The 17310-nt window shown below is 39.4% G+C and overlaps 1 protein-coding gene across 1 annotated transcript in view; it reads right to left on the reverse strand.

Annotated features, from left to right (window-relative positions):
* SETD2 (SET domain containing 2, histone lysine methyltransferase) overlaps positions 1-17310 on the reverse strand; it is a gene marked incomplete at its 5' end in the record, with an annotated part of 86910 nt that overhangs the window by 52931 nt on the left and 16669 nt on the right. The window contains 6 exon segments of the mRNA XM_014585197.2: positions 670-789; positions 2003-2137; positions 7811-7937; positions 10945-11042; positions 12492-12569; positions 14038-14161. Coding sequence (XP_014440683.1) covers positions 670-789; positions 2003-2137; positions 7811-7937; positions 10945-11042; positions 12492-12569; positions 14038-14161 — 682 coding nt within the window.

Below are 17310 nucleotides of genomic sequence, written 5' to 3' on the forward strand. Positions count from 1 at the left end.
AAAAAAAAAAAAAAAGGAGGAAGATATCATAAGGAAATTCATAGGGGAACACGCACTACTGGAAAGGTGTATGGTTAAGAATATAGTTTTGGAAATGACATTGGAATGGTAAGATTCGTTTATTTAAAGAGAGATTTTTTTTGCTATAGGGCATGTACACTCACTGGAGAGACAGAGAGACAGAAAGTGAGAAATCACCCTCCAGGGAGGATGGTCACACCAAAATCCCTTCTCCTCCATTCCCTTCTCAGGAATTTTGGGCACACACGCACATGCACCTCGCCTGAGTTTGTTTTGAGAGTTTTGTTGTTGTTGTTGTTGTTGTTACAGGGTACGTGGGATGGCAAGGAAGACAGAGAGAAGAGACAGGAGAAAGAAAGCGAGAAATCACTCCCTAGGGGGGATGGCCATGCTGCAACCCCTTCTCTCGTCTCAGGATCTTGGGCACGCACGCACATGCACCTGGCATGAGTTTAAGCCACCGGGTCTGGGACTCGAACTGTAGTCAAGTATATGGGAATCCAGGGACATAATCTTACGCCACCTGTTAGTCCCAAGATTAATTATTTAATAGAAATGGTATAGTGCTAAGTTCATAATCACTGATATTGTCAATCTAAGCAATCAATAAATAGTTTTAAAAAACAAGTAAGCTGAGTATGAACTGACCTCTTCCTGAAGTTTCTGGTTACTTTCCCGGCCGTCGCCTAGCTCTGCCATCCAGATCCACAACAAAGAGAGTCCATGACGTTCCAGAAAGGACTTCAGGCAGGACTGTGAGTGTGTATTCTTCCATGGTGGAAGGGAGGCAGGATGTGGGGTATTAGGGAGGCAATACCAGATAGAGCATTACAAAAGACTCACAGAACAAAATGTTTACTTATATTCACAAAAAACCTAAAAACTCTATTTTTATTAACCAACTAGAACTGTACCACTAGCCAATGCTTTAAAGTAATGGATTATAATCTTTTCTGATACATAAAATGCCCCTAGTTAACTTGAACTATTGTAAGTTAGAAAAAATATATAAATGTTAATAGATAATTTACAGTGAAATTCAATTCTGAAGGAGTTAGGGGAAAAAACTCCAGCTACCATTCTTACTGAAAAAGCTAAACATAACAAAAATTAGTCTTTAAGTAATTTTTTTCTCCCCTTTCAGATGTTTATACAAAAAACTTTTTCTTTCAGGTTAGATTTTTTAAAATATACTTTGTTATTATTACTCAAAATCTTCTGGAATACTCCATAAAGTGGCTCAGCAGACGGCATGGTAAAATCACTGGGCAGGCTCCCACATGGCCGACCACAGTTTGGGTCCCAGACCAGGAGGAGGCTTGCTTTCTTGCTTTCCTGCTTTCTCTCTCTCTCCGTCTCGGGCGCACGTGCCCTAGAGCAAATCAATATATTAAAAATAATTATTTTTAAAAATAATACTTAATAAACTTAACAAAATGAAATCACTATTATAATTCTTTGCTTTAAGGTCCTATAGTAGAAATGGTTTAGCATGCTAATAATTAGAGGTGGAGGTAGAACTATACCAAATACCATGAATAATAATTTTTGGAATTGTTATACCAAAAAAGAAACCACCATGATTTTTGACTAGAGAGAAAAAGCAAACCAGGTCTACAGACAAATTAAATGATACTGCAGTCTTGAGCCACAGGACTCACATATCCATTTAAAAATAAAATTAACTCTTTAAAAAAAAATTTTATTTATTCATTCATTTTATTTTTTAATTTCACTGGAAAGACATAGAGAGGGAGAGAGATTGAGAGAGGAAAAGTGAGAAAGCAAGCCACCAGGTCCAAGACTCGAACCGTGGTCAGCCACGTAGGAGTTCAGCGCCCTTATCCACCACGCCACCTGCTGGCCCAAAAATAAAATTAACTCTTCTCATGAGAATTATTCTTTCTCCCTTCATCTGGATTGTAGTTTAAATATTCCATCTCAAATTCAGAAACAAAAAATAAATTGTTAGAGTGTTTACCTGTATGAGTTCAAGACAGGTAAGTTTCTGCTCCAAAGTTTCAATTCTAACCATGAGTCGGGATAAGCTGAGCACCTGATTTTTATCAGAGAGACCTTCACCATTCTCCATCAGAGCTTCTAGTTCTCCATCCACCTATCAGAAATGGAACAATGCCTGGTTATAAAACAACACAGTTCACTAACTTAAGAATCAATCTGAAAAGATGCTCAATCTCACAATAATTAGGAAAATATAAACCCAAACCACAGTGAGGGGCTGGCTCTGTCGGCGGGTAGTTAAGGTAGCCAGATCCCACATGGCGAACCCCACGGTTGGAGTCCCACACCTGGTGGCTTGAAAATATGCCAGGCAAGTAGTGTGTGTGTGTGTGTGTATGTGCACACGCATGCACCCAAAAATCCCAAAAGGATGGAGAGATGGAAGAGAATGGGGTTGTGGTGACCATTTCCCAAAAGGGGTGCTTTCTCCTTTCCCTTTCCCTCTCTCTCTCTGGCAAGTGCATGTACCCTCCAGCAAAGATCACAAAAACAAAAACAGTTTAAAACCACATTACTATTAGGTTGTCAGGAAAGTCATGAGGCATTTTTCTATGTTTTTCTATGCAAAAATGTGTCATGACTTTCCTGACAACCAAATACATGAAGAGAAAAACTAAGTAGTTGGGACCAGCAGTTAGTGTAATGGCTATGTCACTGGTCTCTCACATAGTCAACCACGGTTCGCACCCCGGAACTGGTGGCTTAAAACTCACACTGGGCGTGTGCGTGCGTGCCCAAGATCCCGAGAGGAGAATGGAGGAGAAGGGACTGTGGCGTGGCCATCCCCCCTGGGGGGTGATTTTTCGCTTTCTGTCTCTCTCTGTCTAGCAAGCGCATGCGCCCTATAGCAAAAACCTCTTAAAAAAAAAAAAGAGAGAGAAAAATTAAGTAGTCCTATAATATCAAATCTACTGCTGATAAAAGTATAAACTGATATGATTAATTTGAAATGCATGTTATCCACTCCTCAAATAAACAGTAAGAACTAGTTAAATATGTCAGGTATAATTTTAAGTGCTGGAGACATTGCAATGAACCAAAACAGAAAAATTTGTCCTCATAGGAGACAAAGAACAACTTATACTAGACAAAAAGTAGTTTAGAAAAAAATAACACATTCTCTAAGAAATTAAAATATTTGTATCCCCTATGTCTAGCGATCCCACATCTAAGAATTAACCCTAGGGATGAGCCAGCCACATACTACAGTGGTTAAGCACTTCGCATTGGGAGCCAGGTGGCCAACAGCAGTTCAAATCATGGGCTTAGTGACTTAAAAAACACACCAGATGGGAACCAGCAGTTAGCGTAATGGCTATGTCACTGGACTCCCACATAGTCGACCGCGGTTTGCACCCCGGACCCGGTGGCTTAAAACTCATGCCGGGCGCGTGTACGTGCGTGCCCAAGATCCCGAGAGGAGAATGGAGGAGAAGGGATTATGGCATGACCATCCCCCCTGGGGGGGGATTTCTCGCTTTCTGTCTCTATGTCTCTTTCTGTCTGTCTGGCGAGCACACGTACCCTATAGCAAAAACCTCTCCAAAAAAAAAAAAAAAAAAAAAAAAAGAAAGAAAGAAAAGAAAAAAAGAAAAACACACCAGATACGAGTGTGCACATATGCCCAAAATCCTGACAGGAAAGAGAAATGGAGAAAACGGATCACAGCCAACTACACCTACTGGGGAATGCACTCACTTGCTGGCACTCCCTTCAGTGAGGGTACACACCCTTTGGCAAAAAAAGGAACCAGTCCCATGAAAACTTGCATGCATACCCAAAGATCAATAAGAATGCTCACTGAAGCCACATGCATAACCAACATCTGCCAGCAACCCAATGTATCTGTGGACAAGATGGATAAACCACCATGTTCACCTGATGGAATGTAATACCACAATGAAAGGAATCAAGTACAGCCAAACATCTGTGAGCTTAAATGTTACGGGGAAAAAGAAAATTCCAGAAGATTATATACGGTAAAAATTCTATTTCATATTACATCCAAAAATTTGCATTCTAGTATAAATCCATTTTTATGCATCTCAAAAACAAATTTTTGAGAGATATATACATGGAAAAATCAACTTTAAAAAGGTGAGTGTGGGGTTGGATAAATAACTCAAAAGAACAATGGAATAAGATACAAAATTTACAACAACAGTAACTTCTAGGAGCTAGGTAGGGAAAACAAAACAGAAAGATTTTATGATTGTGCTTTATAACCTACTCTTTGGCTGTTTTATTTATTTTTTTAAGAATCAGTTTTATTTAACTTTATTTATTTTAAATTTAGCAGAGAGGGACAGAGAGAGAGAGAGTGAGAAAACAAGCCACCAGGTCTGGGACTCGAACCACGGTCAACCCTTAACCACCACACCACCTGCTGGCCTCTCTTTACTGTTTTAAATACCGACTTAAATAGGATTAAAAAAGAATTAGTCCCCCAAAGGTTGTTCCAGCTCTCTATTGTAGCAGTTAGAGTTGTAAGATTTTAAACTGCCTCACAGAATTTACTATAAGGGACATCAATCCAACAATGAAGCATTAATGTCAGTAATACTCTAAAAAAACCTAAGTGGCCTAAGAAGGAAGAGAGTCATAGAAATGAGGTGAGAAATAGAGCCAAGACAAGAGAAGGGGGCAGGTCAAGTACTGAGGAGACAGGAAATCACCGATAGCTCAGTCTGGCTGGTGTGAAAAAGGTGTGGTGGAAAACAGAGAAGTTATCCCAAGTATAACACTGGTATCATTAGGTTGTTAGAAAAGTCACGATGCATTTTCTTCTGTTTTTTTTTTGTTTGTTTATGCAAAAATGTGTCTTGACTTTTCTGACTATGCAACAGATTAGAAGACCTCAATGCAGTATAAAAGAAACTGAATTTGATGAGACCAAGAGAGTTTTACTACACAATTCTGAACAGGGGAGCAACATGATCAAAGTGGAATCTAACACTAATTCATGTGGCGATAATAGAAGGAAATTAGACAAGATAAGAGAGACTAAAGGGGGACCAGCAGTTGGTGTAATGGCTGTCTTGCTGAACTTCCCTGTAGCCGACAGCAGATCGAGTTCCCGATCTGGTGGCTTAAACCCACGCCGGGCGTGTGAGTGTGTGTGTGCCCAAGATCCCGAGAGGAAAATGGAGGAGAAGGAATTGCGGCATGGCCATCCCTATCCCCGGGTGGTGATTTCTCGCTTTCTGTCTCTCTGTGTCTTTCTGGTGAGCGCACGCACCCTATAGCAAAAACCTCTCCTGAGACCAGCAGGTGGTGTGGTGGTTAAGGCGCTGGACACTCCCACATGGCCGACCACAGTTCAAGTCCCAAACCTGGTGGCTTCCTTTCTCACTTTCCCTCCCTCTCTTTCTCTGTGTCTCTCTCTGGCCAAATTAAAAAATAAATGAATGAATAAATCAAATTAAATAAATTATTATTAAAAAAAAAAAAAGAAGAAAACCTCTCCAAAAAAAAAAGAAAAAAAAACAGAGAGAGAGACTAAAGGAGGAGATGTAAAGATAGGATTAAGTGAACCTACATGAAATGGTAAGAAAAGCAAATCTTTTTTTTTTTTTTTTTTTTTTGAGAGAGGTTTTTGCTTTAGGGCGTGGGCTCTCCAGACAGACAGAGACATAGAGACAGAAAGCGAGAAATCACCCCCCAGGAGGGATGGTCACGCCACAATCCCTTCTCCTCCATTCTCCTCTTGGGATCTTGGGCATGCACACACACGTGCCTGGTGTAAGTTTAAGCCACCAGGTCCGGGACTCAAACTGTGGTCGACTACATGGGAGTCCAGCGACATAGCCATTACACTAACTGCTGGTCCCAAGCAATATTTCATAGTTCTACTATTCTCAAGGACATGAAATAAGCAAGTTCCTGTCCAGAACTCAGGGAAGTTGCCGGCTGTTCAGTTATAATCACTGCCTCCTGAACCAATGAGAAGCCTTTCTTCTATTTTTATTGGATTTTTCTTTTGTTACCTCTCAGGTTAATGTTGTACTTAGGTATCAACTAGCCAAAAGTTAAAACTTTTTATCTCTGGAGGACAGAAGTTTTGAAAAATGTATTCAATGTATCTAATATGAAAATGGAAAAGAGATTTAATAATAATAATAAACTTTAACAATGAAATGGAAAAGAAATTTAATGTAAATAAACTTTTATATTAATAAATGGATACATTCCCATGGTGAGAAGTACTATATTAAATATAGACTCATTATGTTGTTTAAAAATAAAAAGAGAGAGAAAGCAAACATAGATACCAGAGATAGTGTGGGAGGAGAGTGGGAGATGGCAGAGGGTAAGAGATAGGGAATCAAGGATGGGGGAAAAAAAGCAAAACATACAGGAAACAAGAAATGGAAGATTATTTGTTGATAACATGTATGTTGATGTGCTTGATTGAGCCAATATACAGTGTACTCTGGATGGAAAATCTTATTTTGTATGCTGTAATGATGTACACTGAATTAAAGTAAATAAATAAATTTAAATTAAAAAAAAGATAAAAAAATGAAAAAAAGGGACAGAATGCTTTTTCTTTTCTATATGTTCACGTAAAATTCAGATTCTCTAAAATTAATCCCTTCAAATTAACTTGTGCTTCCTGACATCACCTTTTTTTAAAGAATTATTTTATTTTAAATTTATTTTAATTTGACTGGGGAGGAGAGAGGAGAGAGAGAGAGAAAGTGAGAAAGGAAGCCACCGGGTCTGGGACGCAAATTGCAGTTTGGGAATCCAGTGCCCTTAACCACCACGCCACCACCTGGCCTCTCTGACCTCACCTTTTAACCATTATTCTTTTATCTTTCCCCCATTATATCAACTATCACTCCATCTACACAGTGAAATTGCTGAAATCCATACTTCTTTACAGTGTTAGTTCCTGAAAAGTCCAGGAATGACCTAACTACAAAATGATTATGGGGGAATTTGCTGACTAACCCATAAAAATCTCTCGCCTCTCCACAGACCTTCCACGAAGACTCAGTTGTGGATATAGGCCCCAAAACATGCATTTTCACTATGGATCCAGCTAGGTGGTTCTGATGCAGGTAACCCAAAAATCACACTTTTGAGAGCAAATCATCTAGCAAAGAAAGGGACCCTCAAAAAAAAAAAGGAAAAGAAAAAAGCAGAACTTTTTCAAAACAACAAAATCCTTTTCCCAGTTAAGAGTCTCTTTAGCAACAGGACACCCTCTCCTCACCCCTCTCAGGAGTAACTCAGGTGAGATGGGATAGGAAAAAAGGGCCCCAACTTTGCTTCATTAAATGAGACCATCTGAGACTACTCCTTTCTCTCTTGGGTTGCCTGTTACCTCTCAGAACTCACCTCACACTCAAAAGAGAATTTTCAAAAAATTGAAAATCACTTTGAAAGTTTAACTAAAAAAAAAAAAAAAAAAAAAATTTTAAAAATAAAAAAAAAAAAAAAAAAAAAAAAAAAAAAAAAGCCAATAATGACAGATTAGGGATGCAGACCAGACTTAAGTCACCTAAAGACAAGATAATTCTTTTATTTGTACTCAACAGTTTTACAGGCTCTGATAAACTGCAAGCACAGGCAGTTTGTAAGAATACCTTAATAGTTCTAAGCTCTATGAATCTGAAATAAAAATAGCAACTAAGCTCTGTTCAAGGAATGCCTCATCTGACCCTGGATTTCTCTGGGGGTAGTATGAAGAGGTCCAATCGGAAAGCGACTTTCCTCCTTAACATTTTCACTGTGAAAGCTGAAAGAACGGGGCACTTACTGAATCCTTCTTACGAGACCGTTCCTTCTTCATTTTCCCTCCTGCAGCTCGGATACTGACTCTGTTTTCTCCTCCCAGGTAACCCCGGCAATTGGCTGACCCACAGAAACATTTTTGGGCTTCTTTTCTGTTCAAGGAATATAAGAAATAAGTCAGTTATGTGTAAGTAAATCATATAAAAACCTCAACAATAACAATTAATACAAGAGAGAAGTCATAGCAGCCTAAAGGAATTACAACAAACAAAACAGAACTTTGAGACACTCCAATAAACACCTAACAGAAATGACTGGAAAAAAAAATCATTCTTAAAAAATATCCATTCTTGGGGCTGGCAAGTGGCATGGTGGTTAAAGGCGCTGGACTCCCACATGGCTGACCACGGTTCAAGTCTCAGACCTGGTGGCTTGCTTTCTCACTTTCTCTCTCTCTCTCTCTCCCTCTGATCAAACTGTAAAATAATAATAATTATGATAATAATAAATAAAGTTAAATAAAATAATTCTTTAAAAAAAATCCATTCTTGGGACCAACAGGTGGTGTGGTGGCTAAGGTGCTGGACTCCCATATGGCCCACCACAGTTCGAATTCCAGACTCGGTAGCTTGCTCACTTTCTCTCTTTCTCTGTCTCTCTCTCTCTCTCTCTCATGAGCCCATGTGCCCTACAGAATATTTAAAGCATAATAATAAATAAAATGAAGTAATTCTTAAAGAAAATCAAGCTGGGGTCAGCCCTATAGTGCAGTGGCTAAGAGCTGTGCACTGGGAGCAAGAGCCAGCGTGGCAAACTGTGGGTTGAGTCCCAGTTCTGAGGGCCTGAAAACAGACTGGAGCTGTGCGTGCATGCCCAATATACTGACAGGACGGAGTAACGCAGGAAAAAGACTATAGTGTGAGTACACCCTGCTGGAGGTGCCTGCCTGCTCGCTCTCTCTCTCTCTGGCTCGTGTAAGTACCCTCCGAAAATTAAAAAAAAAAAAAAAAAAAAAAAAAAAAAATCTTTCTCTTTCCAATCTTTTTTCTTTCCAATCTCTTTAAAAAAAAAAAAAAAAGCTAAAAAGTTAAAACGTTGAGTAATTTCTCCATTTTATGAGACTATCTATGAAAATCACACACATATTTGGAATATGAAAAAAGCTGCTTGAATAGTTCAATCATAATTTATGCATATACTTTAACTGGCACAGAAAACTCACAAAATGCATCATTATGAACAGATCTAAAATGTTTTATTGGTATGGACTATGTAAAAGGAAACAAGTGATTAAAAGTTATCAGCACATAAGGATGAGATACTATAATAATAAATACTTAATCATACCTGCAGAGGCAAGAGAGAATGACAGAGCATAGCCCTAAGTATATAGGTTCTGCCATTTATTGTGATTAGAACTTGAAAAAAAAACATGAGGGAAAAAAACAAAAACAAACAAAAAATATGAGGGGCCAGCAGATGGCATAGTGGTTACATTGCTGGATCCCACATGGCCGACTGCAGTTCAAGTCCCAGACCTGGAGGCTTGAAAATTGCGCTGGGTACATGTGCATGCATGCCCAAGATCCCAGCAGGAGAATGGAGAAGGGACTATGGCATGGTCATCCCTCTGGGGGACGATTTCTTACTTCTCACTATCTCTCAGGTGAGCAAACACACCCTATGGCAAAAATCTCCATAAACAAACAAACAAACAAAAAACAAATAAGAAAGAAAGAGCTCCAAAAGTAAATTATTATATTCAGTAGATGACGGTCAACAGTTAAAGGCACAAAAATATTTCTCAATAAACAAAGCAGAGATTCACAAACAACACCTGATTTCGAATTTCCTTTTCCTCAAAGGGATTAATACTAGTCCACAGAAAAGTTACTGAGCCCTACGTAGACCCTGATCTGCACTGATCTCCTGAGTACCTGACAAGAGAAGCAGATAGAACGGAAAATAGTCATCTGTCATCTGCCCTGGACTATAACCCAATCATCAGCTTCAGAGCTGGAAGAATCTGAGAGTTCACTGAGTTCTAACACATGAAACAGTATCATCAATACTCTTGTATTAGGGACCAGATGGTATAATGGTTACATCACTGGACTCCCACATAGCTGACCATGGTTCAAGTCCCAGATCCTGAGGCTTCAAACTCACGCCTGGCACATGTGCGCACGTGCCCAAGATTTCAAAAGGAGAATGGAGGAAAAGGGACAGTGATGTGGCCATCCCCCCCCGGGGATGATTTCTTGCTTTCTGATCCTCTGTTCTGTCTCTCTCTCTCTGGCAAGCACAGGCACCCTATAGCAAAATTCTCTCTTTAAAAAAAAAAAAAAAAAAAAAACAACCTCCTGGATTATACATATGTTTCACCCTCCTCATTAATGCTTAAACATTAATAGGCGCCCCTCTCACCTGTACAGTTAAGGAGTGTTCTTTGCTATTGTGTCAGTTACTGTTCTGGCTAGTGATCCAAGTAACAAAATTATTTTAAACGTGCATGTTGAATAGATGAAACTAAATCAGTGATGAATACACAGCTGGTAAAGTGGAAGGATTTATTATACTATTTTCTAGTGCTGTTTTATAAGTACTAAACACACACACACACACACACACACACACACATGCACAGAATTGGCATGTAAATAGAGGGTTTTAAAAGTATGTCAGGACAGGACCAGCAGTTAGCATAATGGCTATGTTGCTGGACTCCCATGTAGTCAGCCACGGTTCAAGTCCTGGACCTGGTGGCTTAAACTCATGCCAGGCACGTGTGCATGCGTGCCCAAGATCCCGAGGGGAGAATAGAGGAGAAAGGATTGCGGTGTGGCCATCCCCCCTGGGGGGAGATTTCTTGCTTTCTGTCTCTATCTCTGGCGAGCACATGCACCCTATAACAAAAACCTCTCAAAAAGAAAAAAGATAGCATGAAGTTTAGTGGAAAACTCCTGTAAGATATTCCTTAATGACTAAAAATGTCACACCCTAAGAAATACACACAAAACCAAAATAGTACATTACAGGTAAGAGTTGATAGTAAATGTAATAACTTCTAAGTAATTCACATTAAAGTTTTGTATCCCTATAACTGAACAGCCTATTTCTCCATCAGAAGTAGCAAAACAGAATAAAAACGATGCTTACCCGTATCTCTGGAACTGGTAGTCAAATGTTAGCTCTGAGCCCGAAGGGACCAGTTTGGTGGTAAAAAAACCAACTCTCAACTGTCCATTCACCGTCCACTTGTTTTTTAAAGGAAAGAAGAAGAAGAAGAAAGAAAATAAATTAGCAACTGATGAATCCCTGTGTGTAAGAGCATCGCCATCTACCTTAATTATGCATGTGGCTCTTTTAGGCACTAAAAATTTTACCAAATGGCAAATAGGGAATATTTTTCTTTAAATAAAACATTGAAGTGCTACTCTTAATGAAGCACCAGAAGGAATGTATCTATCATTTGTCTCTAATAAAAATAGAAAGTTATTTACCTTAACACATACTCTATACAGTAAAGATTAATTTGTACTAAAAATGGGCAGACAGAAAATGCCTGGTATCACTAAATATCACAGGCAAACCTCTAACTGATGTTCAAAGTAACCATGTTCTAAGATAAGAAGGCATGAAACCTAGGGAACACCGAATGCTAACAGTTTAATTGCATGAGGCAATGGTCACAGGAATGAGCGTAATCGAAGAGAAGAGAAGCACCAGAAACAAATGCATACAACTCAATAATTAAAATGGGGCAGAGACACAAGAGCCAGACCTTGCAATTGCAGCACATGTGAGGGATCAAGGACTGCCCCACGCGAGTTCAGACCATGAGTACGTGTGCCCAGACTCGGAGACTCAGGGACAGAAGGCAGCAGAGCCTCAGAGCCAGGCATGTGGCCACCCGCTGTGGAAGGACCAGAACCAGAACTTGGATGTGATTATTTCAGACTGGGCTCTCCTCTTTGTTATACAGCCTAACTATCATAAAGAGTTTTATGTAAGATCTGCCAGTGCACAGATCAAAGGGCAAAAAAAATACCTGGGAGTCCAAAGTGCTATTTCAACCAAAGAAGAAATCCATTTTTCTGGAGATCAGGTCCAAAGTTTTTATAACCTACAAAAGCTATAATCCTTCACAACATTTTGTTCATTCAGTCCTCTGTGACTGTTAGTAAAACGGTCAACTTTAGCACCAGGCTGTGAATCTGAATATGACAGCACACACTGGACATTATCAAAATTTAATTTTGCATTTTGGCACTTTTGCAATAATAATGAAAATAATTACGGGCAAGGAACAGTGACAACTAAATACAATGTGAGGTCCTGGATTGTATCCTGGACCAGAAAAGTGACAGCTTCCACAATGTGAATGACGTCTTTCGAGTAGTTAACAGCACTGGCTAGATCTGGCTGTTGTGTTGTATTACTATTATGGTTAGGAGTGACAGCAGCACTGGGGGGAGTTAAGTGAAGGGTGGTATACAAGTACAGAACTCAACTATGTTTGTTATAGATTCTATAAATTAGGTTCTACAAATCTAAACATTTTGGAAAGGAAAATTAATTATAAAATAGATGGAAAAAATAATTTTAAAATAAAATTCATAAGGACCTCAACATAGAATCTACAATTAGAGGCCAAAAAGCAATGCTGAACAAATATTCCAAATTCTAAATCCCCTCTGACTCACTTTCTGGGTTTCACAGTTTGGTTCACAGCTGTGATTCATGAAACGAGAGCAATTTCCTTTCTGAGTGGCATCTATTATCTGGAGGAAGAGAGTAACTTAGGATTAAAAACAAACGAGACCTTAAAATATGTGTGTATTTTGCAAGGTAAAGGCAATGGGGCAAAATGAAGACAGACACACGCACCCTTGCCCCCATCTTGCTTTAGAGAACTCTTACACCACTTTACACAAAGTGACAAATAACTGTTTCTTCTAGAAAATTTGCTAACTATAAATGCAATACCTATAGAAAAAATTATCTGTATATCTATCAATGTTTCACCTATTTGCTTTTAGCTATTACCTTTTTTAAAAAAGAAATTTTACTTAAACAAAAAATATTTTTAGAGAGTTTTTTTTGCTATTATGCATATGTATTCACTGGAGAGACGGAGAGAAAGTAAGAAATCATCCCCCAGACTGGATGGCCACACCACAGACTCTTCTCTATTCTCCTCTCGGGTTGTTGGGCTCACATGCACACATACCCAGCATGAGTTTCAAACCACCAAGTCCAGGACTCGAACTGCAGTCAGCCATGTGGGAGTCCAGCACCTTAACCACTATACAACCTGCTGATCCCTAAACAAAAATGTTTAAATTGCCAGTGGGTGTGTGTACTCACCAGAGACAAAGAGAGGGGGAGTCAGGCCAATCACTGGTGCAGTGGTTAAGGTGGCTGGATCCCATATGGCCCACTGTAGCTTGAGAAACACACTGGGCACATAAACATGCGTGCCCAAAATCGCAAGAGGAGAATGGAGAAGGGATTGGAGTGTGGTCAGCTCCCTTGGGGAGTGATTTCTCATTTTCCCTCTCTCTCCCTAGAGAGCACATGTGCCCTAGAGCAAAACTTTAAAAAAAAATATATATAGTAACATTTTTAAACAATGGATGCCATGTCCCAGTGCAGTAGCTCTTAAACTCGAATGTGTAGCCCATCTCCTGAAGCATTTGTTGTCACGTGCTAGGCCTACTAAGAGGCAGGTTAAGATGGTGTGGGAGTAAGTCCCTAGAGTCTGCACTTCCATGTTTAATGTACAGGTGGATATAAGACTCTAGCTGAAATCAATTAAGCCAGACATTAGAGACATTTATAAACTGCAAAACAATGTCACGCTTCTAAGAAATTCTTTGAATAGTTATTTTTCATAATACTGTCTTATTTGTATCAACAAGAAATGGGTTTATTATTGTTTTCAAAAGGATTAATATATATTCTTCAATTTGTTTCAATTTTTAATGTGATAAATATTATAAATACAACCCACATAATCTACAGAAACAAAAGCACTTTGGGAGTAATCAATGATTTTTAGAGTTGTAATATGAAACATGTACACCTATATTTACATACACACACAAATATCTCCTCGGGTTCTTCTTGATAAACAATTATAAGCTACTTATATTGCTCTGCCTTTCATTTTTGTCACTTAATACATCTTAGAGATGGAACCCAACAATTTCCGGATCTGCTCAAGGCCAACGTATCCATGCTGCGCACCTCATCGTTCTTCAGAGCCATGAAATAGTAGTGGATATTTTTGTTCCGGGCATACTCTTTCACCCGAGCTTTAAACTCCTTATGGTCAAGTACCTCTCCACAATATTCCAGGACAAAGGTATTTCTGCAAAACAAAAAGAAGAAAATAATAGCACTCCCTGTCTAGAAGCTATCTTGGAAAACTATATATCCAAGCCAAAGTTAAGGAAAGGAAATAGCAAAACGGATAAATTTGGTACTACACAAAATAGAATTAAATCATATGAAAGTACCTACTACCCAACTAAGGACAGCCTTCTTATTTTTAATACTTTTCAAAGAATGTTGATTGTAAGAAGCTATACATATTACCAAATTTCATATTTGATATTAAAACAAACATTCAAACCTGATCTAGAATATCATAAAAATGGTGATTCACACCTAGGAAATAGCTCTGAAGGAATCAGAAAACACTGCAAAATGAGAGGCTTGGGCCCAGCAAGTGGCATAGTTGTTAAGGCACTGGACTCTCCACATAGTTGACCTCGGCTTAAATCCCAGACCTAGCAGCTTGAAAATGGTGTGTCTGTATCCGAAATCCCATGAGGAGAATGGAGAAGGCATTGTGGCATGGCCATCCTCCCTGAGGAGTGATTTCTTACTCTTCCTCTCACTGTCTGCCTCTCTCTCCGGCAAGTGCATGTGCCCTATGGCAAAAACCTAAGTAAAAAAAAAAAGTAGAGGCTTTTTGTTCTAGAAAAAAGAGAAGACAACGTGTATAAAGGAGCGTTCCTAGCGCCTCTCCCCTCGATGGTCTCTAACGGTGTTTAATATCAGAACTAGCAATACCTTTCTCTGACCACGTCCTCTGACTCCTCTAAGCATTCCTCATTATGTATCTTTACTCTCTTTGGCTTCTTCCTGTTATCCTACTTAACCTACCCTCTTCATTTTTCTCTCCTTGGTTATTTACCTATTTCTCCTATGTGAAGATACAAAATTTTCAGGTTCTTCTCCCTCCCTTTTTTCTATAAAACTTGTTCTCACCATTGACTATTAACTCTATGGAGACAAATGTTTCACCGTGCTTTTGTTCTCAAGTTGGACCTGAAATGACCTGCCAGGAAGTCTTATCTTCCCCCTAAAAATAAGCATGCTCTAATTATAACTAAAGAGTTTTTCATGTAAATTTCCTGTATTTCATATATTCTTAAATCTCTTTGGTTAGAGTTAGGGAAAAATATTTACACAATGTAACACTATTCAGCCATAATGAAAAATGAAATCCTGTCATTTGTAACAATATGGATGAACCTAGGAGACGTGTAAAATGAAATAAGCCAGGTACAGAAAGACAAATACTGCATGATCTCATACTCGCGATCAAATACTGCACTTAAGAGAATACAAAAAGTTGATTTCATAGATGCAAAGAACAGAAATTGGGGACCAGCAGTTAGTGTAATGGCTATGTCGCTGGACTCCCATGTAGTTGACTGCGGTTCGAGTTCCGGACCCAGTGGCTTAAACTCATGCCGGGCACGTGTGCGTGCGTACCCAAGATCCCGAGAGGAGAATGGAGGAGAAGGGATTGCGGTGTGGCCATCCCCCCAGGGGGTGATTTCTCACTTCCTGTCTCTCTCTCTCTCTCTCTGCCTTTCTGGCAAAAGCACGTGCCCTATAGCAAAAAAAATAAAAAAATAAAAAAAAATTAAAAGAAAACAAAGAACAGAAATTACTACAGGCAGGCCAGCAGGTGGCATGGTGATTAAGGGCACTGGACTCTCACATGGCTGACCACGGTTTGAATCCTGGACCTGGCAGCTTGCTTGCTTGCTTTCTCACTTTCTCTCTCTTTCTCTCCCTTCCTCTCTCTCTCTCACTTTAACTCTGTCCCTTTTAGGTCAAATTAAAATAAATAAAGTTAAATAATTGTTAAAAAAAAAAGAAGTTACTATAGGCTGGGAAGGACAGTAGAGGGTAAGAAAGGTTGGTGTCTCACTACACAGTAGGGTAACTATAGTTAATAATAATGCACTGGGACTAGCCAGTGGTGTGGTGGTGAAGACAGCTAGACCCCACATAGCTAATCTTGAGTACCAGACCCAAAGGCTTTAGAAACATGCTGGGTACAAATGCACATGTGCCCAAAACCTTGACAGGAGAGAAAAAGAGAAGGGATTATGCTGTGACCAGGTCCCACGGGGTTAATTTCACTGACTGTCTCTCTCTCTCCACCTCCAGTAATCACATGTGCCCTGTGGCAAAATGAAAGAAAAAGAATGCATTGTATATTTCCAAATAGCTAGAAGAGAGAATTTTGCATATTCTTACCATGAAGAAATTATAAATGTCTGAAGTAATAGATAAGCTAATAGCCAAATTTGATAACTATATATTGCACACATGTGTTAAAATACCATACTGTGCCCCATACATGTACAATTGTGTGCCAATTAAAAAAAATTTAGGGACCAGCAGATGGCATAATGGTTACATCGCTGGACTTCCCCATAGTTGACTGCAGTTTTAGTCCTGGACCCGAGGGCTTGAAACACATCAGGCACATGTATGTATGTGCCCAAAATCCCAAAAGGAGATTGAAGGATAGGGGACTGTGAAACGGCCATTAACCCTGGGGAGGGGAGGTGATTTCTCACTTTCTGTCTCTGTCTCTCTGGCGAGCACACATGCCCTATAATAAAAGTCTCTCTCTCTCTCAAAAAAAAAAAAAATTTTAATGGGAAAATGTTTAAATCATTTGCATTAGTTTACAATACACTAACATATCAATGTACTTATTTTTTAAAAGAATATTCTCTTCTATCCCGGTTTCGTGTGTGTGTGTGTGTGTGTGTGTGTGTGTGTAATCGCCAGAAGGCACATCCCATCACCAGAGAGAGGGGGAGAAAGTACTTCCCGGTGGGTGTGGCCACACTGCAATTCCTTCTCCCCGTATTTCTCTGTCCTATCAGGATTTGGGGTACAAACACGCATGCCCAGTATTTTTAATACTGCTGGGACCAGGATCTACTGTGTGGCCAACTCTTGTCTGCTCTTACCCCAGTGCACTTTTACATGTATATTAATGGATCTTGTCCTAATCTTTTTCTGTAGCATCACAGGATTTCCGGCAGTGTATTGTAAATGGTTGGTAACTGCTTGGAATCAAGGAACTATGACTAGTAGGTAAGAAAGGACCCGCCTACTCCGAATGGCCGAAGTGACAAAATGCTCTTCCTGTGTATACAGACAAAAGAGACGGCTCTTTCTTTCATTTTGCATTTTCCC

Source organism: Tupaia chinensis, unplaced genomic scaffold (assembly GCF_000334495.1).
Source record: "Tupaia chinensis unplaced genomic scaffold, TupChi_1.0 Scaffold149184_1, whole genome shotgun sequence".
Lineage (NCBI taxonomy): Eukaryota > Metazoa > Chordata > Mammalia > Scandentia > Tupaiidae > Tupaia > Tupaia belangeri.